Source organism: Lagenorhynchus albirostris, chromosome 20 (assembly GCF_949774975.1).
Source record: "Lagenorhynchus albirostris chromosome 20, mLagAlb1.1, whole genome shotgun sequence".
Classification (NCBI taxonomy): Eukaryota; Metazoa; Chordata; class Mammalia; order Artiodactyla; family Delphinidae; genus Lagenorhynchus; species Lagenorhynchus albirostris.
Genome location: NC_083114.1, coordinates 50,502,397 through 50,520,496, shown reverse-complemented (window position 1 = coordinate 50,520,496; position 18,100 = coordinate 50,502,397). Strand labels below are relative to the sequence as shown.

Below are 18,100 nucleotides of genomic sequence, written 5' to 3'. Positions count from 1 at the left end.
GTCCCCAGTGCCAACAACTGTTCTTGTTGTGTGATGATCTCCCCCACCAAACCACCACATTCACTCCCAACCCCATCCCACCAGCTTCCACTGCCCATCCTCCCCGATCCCACTGTATATGCAGAACCCCGTGGTGCAAGGACTTTCCAATTAGCCTTTTGGCATGTGGCCTGGACACCCTTACTGGCCCACTTCCCAAGGCGCCCTCACCAAACCACTGGGCACAGAAAGAAGTCCACCCTCACAATGGATAAGGGGGCAGGGACACAACAAGAACCTCAGCCCTGGGTGCCCTGCATTGGGTCTCTGGGGCCCACTGACCAAAGGTGGCTGGAATCGCAGCTCCCCACCTCCACCAGCAGCCCAGCACCCGCCCCAGCTGGTGAACTCTGGCAGCCGCTGCCATGGGAACAACAGAGCTGTTGTGCTCTGACATCAGAGCGGGGGTGAACTCAGGGACAGTGACGAGCCAGCCAGAGGACGAGCACCTGTCAGCACACCTGTTGTGAGTCCACCGATCACAAAGATTTGGCTCAAACAGCTGGGGTGATGCGCAGAGGGATGGCCACCTCGGGGGCCCCGTGAAGATGCCTGACGTGCGCGTGCTTTCGGTGTTTAAAGACGGTCTGGCAGGGAGAAAATCCTTCCTGTCCCAGCCTGGCAGCACGGTGACGTTCCTCATCGGGGTGTCACTCTTCTGAGCTGTTGCACCTCAAGGTCAGGGCTTCCCGACAACGCTGGCCACCCCTCCTCCCACAGGGAGGGCGTCTGGTCCCACTCAGGTTGGGGATATCTGCCCCTCCAGGATCCACTGTTGAGCTGAGCCGACTGGAGGTGGGGGGAAGGAATGCTGGCCTGGGGCCCCCATGTCACCCACCCACCCACCCATCCACCCAAAATAAGAAATAGGACATGCCTGACCTCGTTTCTAGGGCTAAGGGCACCCTCCACAAATTTGACAATTGAGAAATTTAGTTTGGGGAACATGATAACAGCCCCAAAATGTCAAAGCAACCGATCTCAGGGTTTGCTTTCTCGCGAAAGTCAACAGCAGGGACTTGGAACCTTGGAGGCAGAGCTGATCCAGGGATGAAAGCCTTTGTGTGGGGCTGGAAGGGCCCTGGGGAGGTCATGTGGTCCCCGACCCGGCGTGGGGCAGGAAGTCTGCCCCTGAACTTCTCAACCACAGCTCCCCACCCACTTTTTGGGCCCCTCTTCTTGGCCCCATAGACACAAAGTGTTACGTCCATTTCTCCTTTCCCAGAGCACACCCAGCCCCCAATCCCTTAGCCTCTTCTCAGCAAGATCATGTACACCCACCTTCAGCATGGGACAAGTTTGGGGCGGGGCTTGGGGAGAGTGCAGATATCATGGTGGCCAAAAACTTCAGCTTGTGGGGCCTTTGACGCATTCTGGAATGGCCACCACTGCCGTGCTCCCCAGGTAGTTCCTGCATTGAAGATATTTCACTGAAGCCCGGGCTCTCCCGACTCCATCTTATTGATTCCTAGGATGCAGCCCCCATCCTCTGGATGAACCTGCTCTGCTCAGTGGTCTCTGCTCCATGGGGCCCGTCAATGAACAAGGACCAACCCAGGTTTAATAGCGCGGCCCAACCTACTGCTGAGCACAGTCAGACCCACACTTCAGCAAACTCTGACTTTAAAAAAGACACATATCATTCAAGTTCAACAGAGAAAAATTAGAAAACACACACTTGCAAAAGAAAGCCTAATTTCCCCTCCTTTATCTGAACAGTTTACATTTCAGTAAAAAAATTCTACAACCTTTGGTCCCACAGAGCATCCGAGGCTGTGATTTACTTGACCACTGCCCTGCTGCTGTATCTGTTTCTAAACTGAGATAAACAGGATGGAGGTGAGCATCCTCGTCACGAGATGCCAGCACATGTATTTCATTATTTCCCTCAAAAAAACTCCTAGTTTTAGAGTTGCTTGACCAAAGGGGAGACTCTTTCTTTTTTTTTTTAAATTAACATATAGTTGATTTACAATTTTGTGTTCATTTCTGGTGTACAGCAAAGAGATTCAATTATACATACATATATTCTTTTTTGTATGCGTTGCCATTATGGCTTATTACAGGATATTGAATATAGTTCCCTGTGCTCTACAGTAAGACCTTGTTGTTTATATGTTTTATATATAGTGGTTTGTATCTGCTAATCCCAAGCTCCTACTAATTTATCCTTCCCCCCTGCCCCTACCAGCTTTCCCCTTTGGTAACCATGTTTGTTTTCTATGTCTGTGAGTCTCTTCTGTTTTGTAAATAAGTTCATTATATTATTTTCTTAGATTCCACATGTAAGTGATATCATACGACATTTGTCTTTCTCTATGTGACTTACTTCGCTTAGTATGATAATCTCTAGGTCCATCCATGTTGCTGCAAATGGCATTATTTTACTCTTTTTATGGCTGAGTAATATTCCACTGTAGAAATATACCACATCTTCTTTATCCATTCCTCCGTCAACGGACATTTGGGTTGTTTCCAGGTCTTGGCTATTGTAAACAGTGCTGCTATGAACAGTGGGGTGCATGCATCTTTACGAATTAGAGTCTTCTCCAGACACACGCCCAGGAGTGGGATGGCTGGATCACACGGTGAGTCTGACTTTTAGTTATGGAACCTCCATATTGTTGTCCATAGTGGCTGCACCAATTGACATTCAAGGGGAGACTTAAAGTCCTTGATCAGCATTGTCAAAATGCCCTTCCAAGCTTCTAAATTGCTCAGGTTAGGACCAAACACACCTACTCAGCGTCAGCCCTTCCAAGGACAACAAGCCTCTTGGCCACACAGAACAGAGCAACGGAATGGCCAAAGCTGTGACATCTGATGTATTTCCAGAGACTTGAGCCAGGATCCAGTTCCTTAGATTCTTGGTGCCGCCCTTGGCTGCGTGACCTTGGGTAAATCATGGACTGCTCTCCATCCAGACAGGGGAGGACACCTGCCTGACCTACCACCTACCTCACGAGTCCTTGTGAAATGGAAGAGATGAAGTCCTTTTGCACTGAAAATCCCTAGACAGTCAATGTTTTTTTATCGAAGAGACATGATTGGTGACTATTTGCCGGTGGTTCCCCCCCCACCACGCCGAACCGGTGCACAAGAAACAAACACCACCTGAGATTTATTCCTTTGTTCCCTGCCCTAGATCCAACAGGGCCAAGGGGCCAAGATGTCACAACCAAGAATTGGGGACTGACAGTGCTCATCATGGCTCTGCTCCAACACCATTCCTCCTGAGATACCTGGTTTCTGCCTGGGCATGGCTGGGCCATTTCTCCCAGGGGCTTCTGAGGATTGAAGATTAAATGCTGGAGGGCTGCAGAGAGAAGCCCCCAGGAGAGAACTGTGCCTGCCCCCAAAATCGCCCTGTCATAGGGTCAACAGCCCTCCTGGAAAGGGATGTTCCCCTCGGAGCAGAACAATCCACAGGAACCTGAAGCCCACGAGTGACCTCCGGCATTCTCTCCCGGCTACACGGAGTGCTGTCTGTTGACAGCACCCTGGACTCCAGAGGCTGCGGCGCCCGGGGTCACCGCAAGCTCAGACCTCATCGCGTGCCTGCAAACGTTCTAGACATGTGGCCCAATAAGATCATTCCTGCGCACCTCCGCATCTAACGCATTCCTGGCATCCTTCCCACCCCGTCCTTGTTCTCTACACCCTCACATGTCATGGGACCCAGGTGAGGACAAGGCGGCCTGGGGCGGGTCAACCAACTCTGCACAGTGAATTTTCAACTACCTGGAGTGACCAGGGAGTGGCGGCACGGAGAAGGCAGAGCAGGGGACCATCAGAAGTACAGTTTCCATACAGTGCTGGGAGCCGGCGTGAGCGCGTCTCCCTCACATCACGTGGCCTGTGCTGAAAACCCATCCACCGGCCCTGAACTCTTGATCTGGACTAAAGGAAGGGCAGCAGAAGTGCGCTGGGCCACAGAGAGAGAGGCCAGGCTGAATTTTACACACTGTAGGAAGAACAGAGAAAGCAGAGGGGTCCAGGAATGTCAGAGGAGGTTTATTTCCCTTTTGCACACACATGACTTTCTTCTTGAGGAGCTCTGGGGACAGAGGCCACAAGGTTTCACAGAAGCATCATCCAGGGTCTCAGAGTTCTAGATGGAGTGGGTGGGGCTGACATCTATTGAGTCCCTCTCATGCTTTTGCACACTTTACTCATACATCAGAAATTCACTCAGCATCTGCTATGGCCCGGCCCTGAGGAGTTTAATTCTGCTTTTACAGAAGAAACCGAGGCTCACAGAGGCACAGAGTCAGGTCTCAGAACCAGCTCTAACAGGCTCCAAAGGCCCAGGCTTCTTCTCCCAATACCTTCCACTTTGTCTTTTTTCCTCTAAAATGTCGGTCCATTTCATTCTGTCCTTGGTTAAGAATCAGCTGTTGAAGCGCCTCCTAACTAGGGCCTTTCTTTTTTTCGCGGTACGCGGGCCTCTCACTGTTGTGGCCTCTCCCGTTGCGGAGCACAGGCTCCGGACGCGCAGGCTCAGCAGCCACGGCTCACGGCCCAGCCGCTCCGCGGCATGTGGGACCTTCCCGAACCGGGGCACGAACCCGCGTACCCTGCATCGGCAGGAGGACTCTCAACCATTGTGCCAACCAGGGAAGACCTAACTAGGGCCTTTGACTGTCATCAGAGGGGCCTCGGCCATGCCTGGTGCAGAGCCGGGGTGCTGAGCCAACTTCGTGAGGATGCCCTGACCCTAAGGGGTCTCCCGGAAAGGCCAACCAAGATCTCCAGACCACAGATCAGAAAGGGCCACATGAAGACTCATCCTGAGCCAGGCTCTGTCCCCAGGGACTCTCCACCCCGGAACGTTCCACTACAGAGGGGTTATGGCCTTTAAACTCATCCCTCCCTCTCTTAGGCCCACAGGTTCAAGACCTGCTGCATCTTCGGGGTCAGTTCAGAGAATGATATCCACGAGCATCATTTCTTCTGGAAAGCAGGGAGCGGGCCATCAGGTGAGAGGTGAGCCAGCCCCAGGAAGCTCACACCCAGGGGGGTGGGGGGAAGTTCTCATAAAGGGCCAGATGGTACAATAACTAATGTAGCTCTGTCGCTACTACTCAACGCTGCCTTGTAGCTCAAAAGCAGCTGCAGACTTTGTATTAGGAATGGGCGTGGCCGCATCCCAGCAAAACTGTATTTACCACAATAGGCAGTCTGGGGCCAGGGTGCAGTTTGCAAAGCGCTGAAAGGCCAGCAGAGTTTTAGGAGGCCGACTGCATCCTGTGCGTCCTGTTGTAGGGCACGGCCTTGCTGGGGCAGCACCAGGTGGAAACACACCACCTGAGTCTCACCTCGGAAACCTCAGATGTACTCAGCTCAGGGGTCCTCAGGATGCTGCACAATCAGATAGTAGCGATGGCTGCACAGCTCTGTGACTGCACTAAAAACCACTGAATTGTACACTTTAAGTGGGTGAACAGTATGTGAATTACACCTCAGTAAAGCGTAAGTCTCTGAGGCAGAAAAACAATAACAGTCTTCTTAAGAGGCAATAAACCCTTCCCTAATCTGCTTCTTGGGGGATGAAGGCAAAGGTGGGCAGCCCTGGACGCGCTCCCCCTCCCTCCGGGCTCAGGGCACTCACTCTCTCGCCCTCAGCCTTCTCCTCTGCCTTCCCCATCCTGAAGAAACCTCCACCCCTGTCTCCCCATTGCCTTTTAACTTTAAAATAATTATACAACTCACACACGTTAATCACAGAAAATTTAGAACATACAGATAAGCAAAACGAAATAAAAATCACCCTTGATCTCACCCACTGTCTAGAATTTTGACAGTCACCCTTCCAGACTTTTCTGTACATGCACAGTAAAAAAAAAAAAAAAAAAAAAAAAAGGATAGAGATACATACAGAAGCAATAAAACTTCTGTATGCTGGGGAATTTTCACCATAAAAACCCGTGACAGTGGTTATCTAAGGGAAAGGAGGGGGTTGGGACCAGGAGGGATTAACTGAGGTTTCAGGGTGGCAATGACTAGTCTCTTAATTTGAGTATTTGCTTGATAACTTTTTGTTACAATGTACAGTTATGCATGGTGCACTTAAAAATTATATTAGACAGTGTTTGAAATGTGAAAGCATACTGACTGTAACTGGGCTTTTAAATTTAATGCACTCTGAACATTTTTCTAGGTCAAAAACATGAATCTATAATACTGTTTAAAATGACTGCTTAATATTCTGCTGTCAGGATAGAGCTTAATCTAAATTAGCTCATCTCCAGTTGATGAGCAAATCTCACGAACAAGGTCAGCTTCCAGGAGTTTCCAACCTTCATGTTCCCCAGAGACCACCCCCTCCCTCCAAGCCAAGGTGGACCAGAATCGCCACGTTCAGCCTCCTCGCTGTTAAGTCTCCTTTCATTTTAAAACCCTCTGTCTTCTTACTCTGCTATTTGATAGTCATGTGACCCAAGCAAGTTAATCAGCCCGTGCCTCAGTCTGATCATCTGTAAAATGGGGATAATTGTGCATCAGACGCGTTAACACGAGGAACGTGTGGATCACAGTTCTAAGCACTTAGCATGGATGATGACAGCTGCTGTTACTGTTACTTGTCACAGTCACTTTTCCTTCACAGAACTACCACGGTTTCCCTCCTAGTCCCCTGGGCCCTCCTGGAGGCACCAGAGCCCAGGCTTGTGTGTCTCTGCGCCCCCCACCTGTGTGATAACCACGGCCAGACCTCAGGGCTGGGTGAAGATTACACGTCCAGCACAGCATCTGGCACAGAAAGAGCCAGTCCCCCCGCCCCAACCCCGAGAGCCTCTATGGACACCGTCCTAGGCACTGCACCTCTGCCCTTTCTTGTGATCTTTGCCCACAACCTTAAAAGGTAGGTAAATTATTATCCCCTCTTTGGTGATGGAGAAACCGTGGCAGAGGGCACTTGCCCAAGATCTCTCCCCTGGACTGAGTTGTGGGGCTGCAGAGCAGCTGCCCTAACCATGCTGCTCCAAACCTATGTGTTCCCACTTTCCACTGCCTCTGCTCCCACTTCCTCTTCCCTCCGAGGCCCCTCACATACTTCCATAATCTGCTATAGCTACTACAGCCGGAGACCCCACTGTCTCTCTCAGCAGAACTCAGCAGGGAACCCCACTGAACACCTGACCACGTTAGGGGATGCCTGGCCCTGGCCCTAAGGTCAAACCCCAGAGGCAGCCCCCGTCCCAGCTGGTCAACCCCTGCCTGCCTTCCGTTTCCTGAGTCCCTCCCTCGTGCAGGTGCCTGCTCCGCTCACCTGGGTGACTGACTACAAGCCCTTAACATTGCTCTTCTGCCTGCAGCTACCTTTCCCTCCCCCCCCATGTCTAACAGCTCTCGGGGAGGTGGGGGGACAACAAAGACCCCCCTTGGTTCCCACTGCCAGGGCTTCAGGCTCTGCTGCTGCGCCCGGGCGCAAGGCTGCCCACCCTTTGGTTTCAAAGCCCCTTCCCACCATGTCTCTCACTCCTCCCCACAGGCCATAAAAAAGTGTTTTACAGGCAGTGATTAACCTTTTAGGGGTCACATACCCCTTTGAGAACCTGGTGGAAGCCATGGCCCCTGTCCACAGAAAAACATGGACACACACACACACACACACACACACACACAGAGCTTTGCTTACAGTTTCAGGGCTCAAGACCGCCCCCCACCAGGCCCATCTCTGAACAGACGTCTATGCCCCCCAGGTTAGGACCCTTCTTTATAGAGATTACATCTCAATTTAATTTTTACAGCAAACACTTGCCCAGTCCGCCTTGCTGGGGTCTCCAGTAGCTTAACCTAGGATGCTAATTGGACGAGGCGGACCCCAATTCTGTCAGCTACAAAATGGGGTTCACCTGGGTCTCTATCACTTTCTCACTGGAGCTGCACATGCACGCAGTGATGGCGGCGCCAGAGGCTCCAGGATTCCAGCCAGCCCAGGCCTCAGGGGTCCTGGAGGTGGGCCCTGGGAGAGCCTGGGCCTGGGCTGGGGGAGCCAGCTTCATTCCTGCCCTTTCTGAGACGCTGGTACCCAGACCGCCCCTCAGTCTGGAAGTCCTCCTCCCTCCCCACTTCCCTTGGCTGCCTTTCCTCCCAGCATTCTGGGGCATCTCACATAAGCCTCCCCCCACCCCGACCCCCTATGGCCCTCACAGTCTACGGATCCTGTAGCAACTAAACAGAAGCCTAGCCCAGCACTCAAAATCTACCTGTTCGTTTAAAACTATGCACAAGTGCACCTGTCGATCCGTATAGTGAGGTATCTATAACGTTCTCTTCTCACACTCAGATTGTCTTGGGTACCCGCTTTGGAAATGACTGCTCTGTGCAAACTTTGGTGGTGGGTGTCAGAATCACCTGGAGAGTCTGAGAAATACCCATGCCCACGCCCTGAGCCCCAAGGGTCCAATATGGGACGCTAATTCAGACAACTGCCTTCCAGCAAACTCCCTGGGGGATGCCCGCTGTCACCCACAGGTACACACTCTCGATGCCTCTCCTCAGGCCCTCGGGATGGAATGCAAACGCTATGTGATAAACCAGATGTCCAGTCCCACTCTGCCTCTCGGGCCCTCCTGCCCCCGAGCCTGCTCTGTACCCAGACTCTCTCGCACCTTTCCCAGGCAGCCTGTCCCTGTCCTTGGCACTGCAAAATCATGCACTGAACCATGCCTGGTACATGTTCCCCCAGCTCCATCCTCCAATTTAGGGTTCTTTACGCTTTCAACCTTGATTTCCTCAGTCTGCCCTTCTCTTTCCAGAAAGACCATCCTAGCCACAAGACCACTTGCCCTCAGCCCCTTGTTTGTGTGTGTGTGGAGTGCGTGTGCTCTCACACACACTGCAGGGTGGAGGGGTGTCCAGGGCAGGCACCTGAGTCGAGCTCCAAGGCAGGGGAGAGCTCGGTGGCACCTACACCCCTAGTCTGCCTTCTCTTTATCTCCTTTCATGCTTTTCCCCCCCAGTTTTATTGATATAATTGACATACAGCACTGTATAAGTTTAAGGTGTACAGCGTAACGATTTGACTTAGATGTATTATGAAATGATTATCACAACATGTTCAATTAACATCCATCATCTCACAGATATAAAATAAAAAACAAAAAAAATGTTTTCCTTGTGACGAGAACTCTTAAGAGAGCAAATCCTAACTTTCTTATACGTCATACAGCAGTGTTAGCTATAGTCATCACTTCGTACATTACTTCCTTAGTACTTATATATTGCATTGTTTTTCTTTTGTTTGTTTGTTTGTTTTTTTTTTTTACGGTGTGCGGGCCTCCCACTGTTGTGGCCTCTCCCGTTGCGGAGCACAGGCTCCAGATGTGCAGGCTCAGCGTCCATGGCGCACGGGCCAAGCCGCTCCGCGGCATGTGGGATCCTCCCGGACCGGGGCACGAACCCATGTCCCCTGCATCGGCAGGCGGACCCTCAACCACTGCGCCACCAGGGAAGCCCATTTCATTGTTTTTTAATTTTTATTTTTTTAACTTTTCATTTTATATTGGAGTCACAGTTGATTAACAATGTTGTGACAGTTTCAGGTTCACAGCACAGTGATTCAGTTATACACATGCTTTTGCTTTTTCCTGCTGTTTTTTCCCATCCTTCAGACCTCCTGGGGTCCTCCAAGCATACCTCTTAGCCATTTTGGAACCCAAGGGGTTCATCTGCTCCCACAGCCCCTTGGGCACTGGATCAGCAGCTCTGCATCAGGACGAGGGTGGCTGCGTCCACCCCCCGACCCCCAAAGCCTGGGAGTCGTCTAAACCCGCACCAATGGGATGCTCTGGGCAAGCCAGCTGAGATGAAAAAGAAGAGCGGCAGGACCCAAGCCCACCTGCAGCTCAAGGACTAGCGGCCAGGACCACCGACTCCAGGGGACCCAGCAGGCCCCAGGCTGGCACCATGTCCTCAGATCAGAGAGGGAGGAACACGTGGGGTGGGGAGAGCTCCCTCCCAGCCACGTGCCATGCCCGCAGCACAGCCTCCAAGCGCTGCACACATCTCTTCCCATCTCCCAACCCAGGTTCCAGTCACTCCCCTGGAGAATACATCCTTCCAGGAACACTGTCCAAGACCAAGCCCAGGAACTCGAGGGCCCCCCAAGGCCCCCTCCCCATCCTCTCATCGGAACCCGTTATCTCTCTTCAGATGCCCAAATGCTTTTCACCTTGTGACAGTTACTTGGTTCATTATTTGCCCGAAGCACATGGAGGCTGACTTACTTTAAGCCACGCCCCTGGCGGGCGGGCGGGGTGGGGGGAGTCTACATGCCTTCTGCCCACCCTGACCCACAGTCTTAAACGTGCTTCCACACTGCTTGGCACCGGTGTCCTAGCGCTCCTTCCTGAGGGCAGGGATCATGCCTTGCTTCTCCCTTATGTCCCCTGGGGCAGAGCTGGGCACCCTGTCACTGCTTGTTGCAACACAGGTGAGCCCGATAGGAAAATCGGGATTACGAAACACAGACTGATTATACACTTTGCGAAAGGAGTTGCCAACAGTGTCTTTACACAGCACCACCCCCATCCCAGCCCCCGTGCGCTCAAGGCCTCACTCAACGCACAGGAAGCTCACCTGCCTTGCTTTTCCCGAGCGCATGTTTGGTGCGGATGCTGCCGCTTCTGAGTGCCTACTGTGTTTCTCCCCGAGTGGCCGCTATCTGGCCCCCATCAGCGTGTGCCCAAGGCCAGCCTGTTTGCCCTGGCAACCAGGCTGTGGGCCCTGCCCCAGCTGGTGCTAGAGACCACCGGAGGGTTTGCAAAAAGCAGCGTCTAGAAATGGGAGCATCCTGAGAAAGACGGCATGGAGACTGCCCTCCTCGGAGACAGTGGCCCTGGGCCTCGCCATCCAGGCCGTGGGGGAGAGTTTATCATCTGGGCCCAGAGAGCTCCTGGATTCACCCTCGACCCCAGAAACCGGCCCAAGCGGCCCAGGTCTGCCAAGCCACTCAGCTGGCTAAGGAACTCCAGGCTCCCGCACTGTGGCACTACCTGAAGAGCAAGCCCAAAGCTGGTTTCCAGCCAGGTTACTGGAGCCGTGCAGGCCTGTAGGAGATGGCGAAGGACCCCATTAGATGAGAGGAAACGAGGTTGGCGGCACATCCGAGCAGGGCTCTGAGACGCGAAAAGGCTTCCTGGAAAGGAAGCTCATCCTCACTTTTCTGGAAAGGACAGGGAGCGGGGCCTTCCAGGAGGAGCCCCGGTCACCTCTTCCCACCCCTTCATCCTCAATCTCATAACCTCATAACAAACTCTTTTGCCGACCCCAGTTCCAATCCTACCGGCTGCAAGAGCTAAGGAGATGCCCCCAGAAATCCTTACACAGGCAGACAGAAAAATGAATGTTTCCTAAACCAACTGCCTCTTGTAGACACCAAGCCATTTCACAAGCCTGCGTCCAGCCAACAATTAAAGGAACCAGCACACTGCACTAAAGGTCAGTCTTTAGGGACCCCAAGTACAGCAGACCATCACCCTTCCTGAACCCCCGGGCCACTGCCCTGGTGGCACAGTCACCTGTAGGGCTTTAAAACTACAAAAGCCAAGGTCTGAGCCGGACGTTCGATGTCTACAAAGAGACCCAGACCCGAGGCAATTATGCTCTCGGCCAGAGCGGGGAATCATCACCCTGAAGCCATGAACTTGCACCACCCAAAGGAGAGGCACATGTGGAAAGGCTACAGCTTTCACTGTGGGGTTCACTCCATGGCCACCCTGGGATGTCTCTGGGACATATCCCGAGTTGACTAAGCACAGAAGGGCTGCCCATGGAACAATACTGGGCAGCATCCACCCCAAATTCATGTCCACCCAGAACCTGTGAATGTGACCTTATTTGGAAATAGCGTCTTTGCAGATATGGTCAAGTTAAGATAAGGTCATAGCAGACTAGGGAGGGCCCTGAATCCAATGATGGGTATTCTAATAAGAGGAGAGGGCACAGAGACACACGCACAGAGCAGAAGGCCACCAGAAGACAGAGCAGTGACTGGAGTGATGTGTCTACAGCCAAGGGGCACTAAAGACTGCTGGGGCCACCAGGGGTGGAGCCGATTTTCCCTCAGAGCCTCCAGAAGGAACCTACACTGCTAACACCTTCATTCTGGATGTCAGGCCCCCTAAACTGGGAGAGAATCAATTCTCGCCGTTTGACGCCCCACAGTTTGTGGTCACTTGTTACAGCAGCCATGGGAACCTAATGTAATGGGCTTTGTGGCGCGATCCTGTGGAACCTCTGAGCTGGGCTGGGGTTAAAAGTTTTGGCTCTACGATGATGCTGATGTGATGACTAAGCCATAAATGCCAGCAGATGCAGGTGGAGGAGAGGGTAATGCGCAAAACAAGAGGGGGCCTTGGGGCATTCGGACACTGCTGCACCCTGACCTTTGCTGCCCTTGATCCAAACCCAAAGCAGAAACGGCCCCAGCGCTGCCTCAGCTGACACTGGGCAAGGATGGGAGTGGCTGGCTGGGCATTCTCTCCGTGCGGCCGAGGGGTGTGAGGTGGACCCAAGGCCCGACCCCTTCCTGCTCAGCCCCTGTGAACCAAGCCCTAGAGTCTCCTGAGCCACGGATTCCTTCTGAGCCTGGGCCTGATTCTGCCCTAGAAGCACAGCCTCTCTCTCCGCAAGGGGCCTGGACAGGCCTGGACTCCCAGGGGACACCGCATGCAAGGCCAATCCTGGCTCCGCCACTGGGAGGAGCCTCTCCTCCCCCCACCAGTCTTGCTGAGCAGCGAAGCCAAACTGGAGAACTTCCCCAGTTCGGGTTGTGTGGAAACCACTCTGCAAGCACACACCGTGCCCCAAGTGCAGGTGGCCTGAGCTACGTGAGGCGCACAGGTAGGGTCACCTGAAGACTTCCCGCGCCAGGCCAACAGCGGCAGCTCCAAGGGCCAACTGAAGCGTGGCCAGGAGCCGTGGGGAGTGTGGGGAGATCAGAGGGGCATGGCTGACAAGAGGAGAAAGCCGGAGACCCTGCCTTTGAGTCTGCACAGGTGAGGGCAGCCCAGCCTCACCACAGCTGGCAAGAGGATGCACGGCTGGCAGCTGAGACTTAGTGGCAGAAAACAAACCCGTCAGGAGGTGAGAGTGAGCTGCAGAGGCCCACCTGCTGTGCACCCATCCTTTTGGTTAAACTGAACCTGCCCCAGGAAAACCTGGCTGACTGTCACCAGGGCAGTAGAGGCCTGCAAGTGTCAGAACTGGATGGAAACCTCCAGGGCCCAGCGGGTTCCTCCCATTTCTGCTGCATTCTCCCCACTTCTGTCTCCTGCCCCTCTGCTTATCAGAACAAATAGCTGGGCTCTCCTCCTTTCCTCGCTAGCTCCCATGTGTGGGGAGCAAGGGGTCCTGAGGGGAACAGATATTTGTCGGGCACTCTGAGCAGCCATACTACCTGCAACCTCCAGTCACCAAAGTCCCCAGCTTGTGTGGATGTCCTGAAAAAGCAGTCACCACTCAAGGATCCTCCTGCCTGTCCCTGTGTGCAATGCCTCCTGGGCAGGACGTGGGAGGAGCCGGCCCTGGGGCTCTTTCCAGCTGCTCCACTGAGCCCTTGGGGAACCTGACCAGGGGAGGGAAGCTTCCATCCAGCCCCAGCCTAATCTGGTGAGCCCCACAGGCGGCTTGGTGGGAGAGGCCCAGGCAGCGCAGCTCTTCCCCACCCAGCTCCAAGCCCAGAGGAGCCCAAGTCCCATCTCACCTGTGAAAGTTTCTTCCTGGGGTCCCCGGTCCTTCAACCCACCGAGGTCGAGAGTCCCCCCACCCCCTAGGCTGTGTCCCGCACTCTCCCCGCTCCGCCCCCCCCTCCCCACCCCACCCCCCGCGCTGGCATCCCGGGGCCCTCCGCCTGCCAAAATCCAATCCGTTCCCTGGCTCCCTTTTCTGGGGCTGGAGCTGCAGCGGAATTTCGGTGGAATTTTGAGGTTGAGAAGCATCTCGGCAGAGAGGAAAATAAAGGAAGAGAAGGAAGGGGGTAAAAAGTACGATTTTGGCATCAACTTGCAGGATTCTAGAAGGCACCGAGGCCCCGGAGGCGGGCGCTGGGTCCCTCTGCAAGATGCGGGCGGGCGGGCGGGGCGCCGGCGAAACCTACGGGTCCAGCACGTCCCGAAGGGACGGTGGGCGCCGGGCCGGGGCGGGGTCGCCGTCCTTACCTACGTCTGCATTGCAAAACGCCTGTTGCGGGTGCACCGGGGAGCAGCTGCAGGCGTCGGTCGGGCGGAGCAACATCCCCAGCAGCAGGAGGCCGAGCACAAGCCGCAGGCTGCGGGCCGCGGCGCCCATGGCGGGCGGGGGGCGGGGGCGCGGGCTCGGGCTCCGGCTAGCCGCCGCCGCCTGGGCTCGGGGCGCTCCCCTCTCGCCGGCCGGGGCAGCGCGGGTCTGGGCGGCGCTCCGCGGCCGCGCCCTCCGCTCCGGCCCGCACACGCCGCACAAACTTTCTCGGCTCTTGGTCGCGGGGGCGATGAGGGGGCGCGGGGCGCGGCCGGCAGCGCGGAGACGAGAGCGGGCCGGGGGGCAGCGAACGAACGAGCGAACGAGAGAGCGAGCGAGCGCGCCGCGGGCCTGGCCGCCGATACTCAGCTGCCTTCTATGGTTGTGTGCGCCGCGGGCGCGGGCCGAGCCGGCCTTTTATTGCTCTCCGAGGATTGTTGGGCTCCGCCCCCCAGTGGCGGGCGGCCAATGCCGGCTCCGGGAGCTCCCAGCCGCCTCCTCCCCGCTCGCCTCCCGCGCCTCCCGGCCCTCCCCCAAGCCCGGCTTTTGTTGTGTCCAGCCTGGCACCGCCGGGACCCGCCGCTGCGCACCTGGCTTCCTACCGTCCGGGACCGTACCCCGCAGCCTCCCAAATCTCCAGAGCTTGGGAGGGGGGGGCGCTGCGGAGGACAGTGCCCAGTGGACCCTGACTCAGCACTTGGGACTCGCAGCCCACCCCTCCAGGGCACAGGCGGCCCACGCACCACACCTTCCCCTCCAGCTTGGCACTGGAGATGTACACTGCCTGATTCCCTTCCACCCCTGGGGTCCCTGAGATTCTAGCCAGGGATTGAGGAAAAGGATGTGCGCTTTGGAGCAGGGGTCGTTCCCTGCCGTCCCTCTCCCAGGCCCGTTTGGCTGGGTGGCCTCCTGAAATTTACCGAGGATTCCTTTTTCAAATGGAGGCCTTAGAATTTTAAGTGCGCTTGGCCAGTAGAGTTGGAGGGGGAGGGGAGAGTGGTTACTATGAACAAAACAGGATTTTATATAAACTGGCCATATTTTTGACCAGCCAGCGGGGCGGGGGGTGGGGGCAGGAGCCCAGGAGACAGTAGGATCGGATGAAGGCATTTTCCGGGCTCTGCTCCCTTAGCCTACAAATGTGGGAGCTGAAGGACTTTTCCCAAAACAGTTCTGTGTTCCACGGTAGGGCAGAGGGTCTTAGAGGTGTGGATGGCACAGAAAGTGTGGCCCCTGGGGTCCCTGTCTACCTGTCTCTGAGCCCTCTCTGTGGTGGGCACTGTTACACATAAAGCCTCGTTCTTGCCAGCAGGATGTTTGTAATCTAGCCAGGGAGTTGTAAACTGAGAAAAATGACACAATTAAAGAATAATTGCCCGCTAAACTGTGTTGCTGACTTGAGATGTGAAACTGGGAAATACTGAAACAATGGAAAAACAGCTTCTTTCTGTTTATGCGTGCTTTGAAACAGACAACTTGAAGAAAAGTTAAATAGGCAGGGCAGTTATTTTTAGTACTCTAACAATTCCAAAGTCACTTTTTCGGCTTTTGTTTCTGTAAAATAAAGTCGTGTCATTTGTGAAATGCTAATTTTTTAAGCACAGTTAATTTGGAAAATTATCGCAAGTTGGCTGCCTGTAGCCTTTTCATTTCTTTCTTTCTTTGTTATTGCAGGTGGAACGAAATGCTCTTGAACTTTACAGAAGCTGAAATCAATTTGTCAGTTTATGAAAGAAACAAATATCTATCTTAGGGGCTCTCAGCCTTTCAGGCAAGATAGACACATAAATGATCAAGTATACCTGAGGGTGAGAAATACATTACAGGTAGGTTGATGATGGTGCAGAAGGGGATAGGGGTCCACGCCAGGCACAGGGCAGGAAATGAGGGGCCTGGGCTGGCCTTCCTTCCTTCCTTCCATCAACAATGCTTACTTGAGCATCTGCAGTGGGCATTGTCCTGAGAGCTGGGCATTCAGGCCTCCACAGAACGGACAATGGTCCCTGGGCCAGTGGGTAGAAAGACTCCTGAGCTGGTGAAGGAGAAGAGAAGTGAGGGGAGAGGAGCCATGGAGGAGATTTTAGAGGGTCTGGGAGGGGACCGTGTTTTATTCTGAGGTCAGAGCTTCTGGAGGCTTTGGAGCAGAGGGGCACAGCGGGCCCCTCTGAAAGGATGGAGCTCTGTGGTAGGATCGGCAGGAGTGAGGGCAGAGGGTTTACCTGTGACTCAGAGTTGCAGCAGCCCAGCCTCCTCGCTGGCCTTGCCAAGCCTGTCTCCCCATCCACAAAACGATGATAAAGTCCCCTTCCTAGTGGATTTCTGAGCATGGCTGAGCAGAGGCTCTAAAATCCGGTGCATGTGGTGGCTGCCATCAGGAGGCATTGAATGTTAAATGACTTTCACGAGGGCACAGCAGGTGAAGGGACAGAGCAGCCCCCGAAAGCTCACACCCAGCCATTTTACGGTGCCTGTGGCGGCCTTGGCTCCTGGGCGCCCCGCCTCATTGCCCCGGCCTCTCCATTCCTCCTCGTCATCCTCTGCCTGTGCTCCTAGTTAGAATCTTCCCATCTCAAAACCACGGGAACTGAGGCCCCAGGTGAGGAATCTACAAGAAGTACATTAGGATCTGACTACGGTGTCAACAGATGCCCTTTCACACGCTCTCTGCTCCACCGCCAAGAGGGCTCAGCAACTGGGGATGAATGTGGGGAGAGGGCCGCAGCTCTGCCCTCTGCCCAAGGAGGGAGGTCAGGGTCAGTGCGCCCCACGTGCAGGAAGAAGGAGGACCCGAAGGCTGATAGCTCTCTCCATGGGCTTCTCTCCTAACTAGCTTCCCGGACCTTGATCTTAGGGGGCAGGCTAACAGGGGAGCCATACGGGAGACCCCCGCCCAGCCCCCATGTGCATTCTGACCACAGCCTGCTGGACCTCGGCTTGTATCTGTGACTCCCGGCAGGACTCAGGACAGACAGGAGGGGGCAGCACCTGCCAGGCCGGTCGGGGAGGGGGGCTTCTAGCACCCTCAGATCACCACCCGCACCCCCTGGGGCCACTACTTCCCACCAGGAACGCCCACTTTGCCCCTGCCTCCTTCCCAAAGAGACTTTCTCGAGGCAGAGCCCAGCAGAGCTGTCAGCCGGTCCCACCCCTGTGGGAGCACACCTAGCAAACACATCCTGGGCTGGGCTTGGCAGCGTAAACACTGTCCAGGATCCTTCCAGCTCCTCTCAGGTAAACCGAGTCAGAGTGACCTCACCAGGCTCAGAGAGGTGGCCCTGTCCAGCCAGCACGAGGATAGGCATCAGAGACGCCTCTTCTCACTCGATTCGCTCTCCCAGTTTACCGAAGATCCATTTCCTCCTGAGCCTGGAGTGTTTTCTCCCTCGAGACAGCTGGAGCGGAGCTGAAGGCCTCACACTCCTTCCGGCAGGTTCCAGAGAGCCAGACGCTCTACAGTATGTAGTGTGAAAATCGGTCCCACAGGCTCAGGAATCTGGCCCCGAAAGAGTGGGCGTGTCTCGGGCCGGTCCGGGGTCGCGGGAGCTGGTGGCTGATGAGGGTGAGGGATGCGTCCCTGTGCCTGGCGGTTTGTCATGTGTGGCCCCCGGAGAGGAATGGGCAGCTGGCAACGGGGTCTTGATGCCCACCGCCACCCCCGTGTCGACTCCGGGCATCAGATTCCTGGCCACAGTAGGTGGCGGTGCCACACGCAGCCCAGACATCTGTCCCCAAAGTTCCTTGGCGGGGCTGTTTACCATAGGACATCCCAAAGGGGACAAGAAGGTGAATAAGAATGACCTGTGTGTGGCGTGAAGATGGGCCACGGGTCACTGCACAG

The 18,100-nt window shown here is 54.9% G+C and overlaps 1 protein-coding gene across 1 annotated transcript in view; it reads right to left on the bottom strand.

The window, feature by feature from the left end:
* Window positions 1-14,659, bottom strand: part of TIMP2 (TIMP metallopeptidase inhibitor 2) — a 51,401-nt gene extending 36,742 nt beyond the window's left edge. The window contains exon 1 of the mRNA XM_060133100.1: window positions 14,205-14,659. Within this exon, the coding sequence (XP_059989083.1) occupies window positions 14,205-14,334 (130 nt within the window). The 5' untranslated portion in view covers window positions 14,335-14,659. The remainder of the gene's footprint in view (window positions 1-14,204) is intronic.
* Between the last annotated feature and the right edge of the window lie 3,441 nt (window positions 14,660-18,100).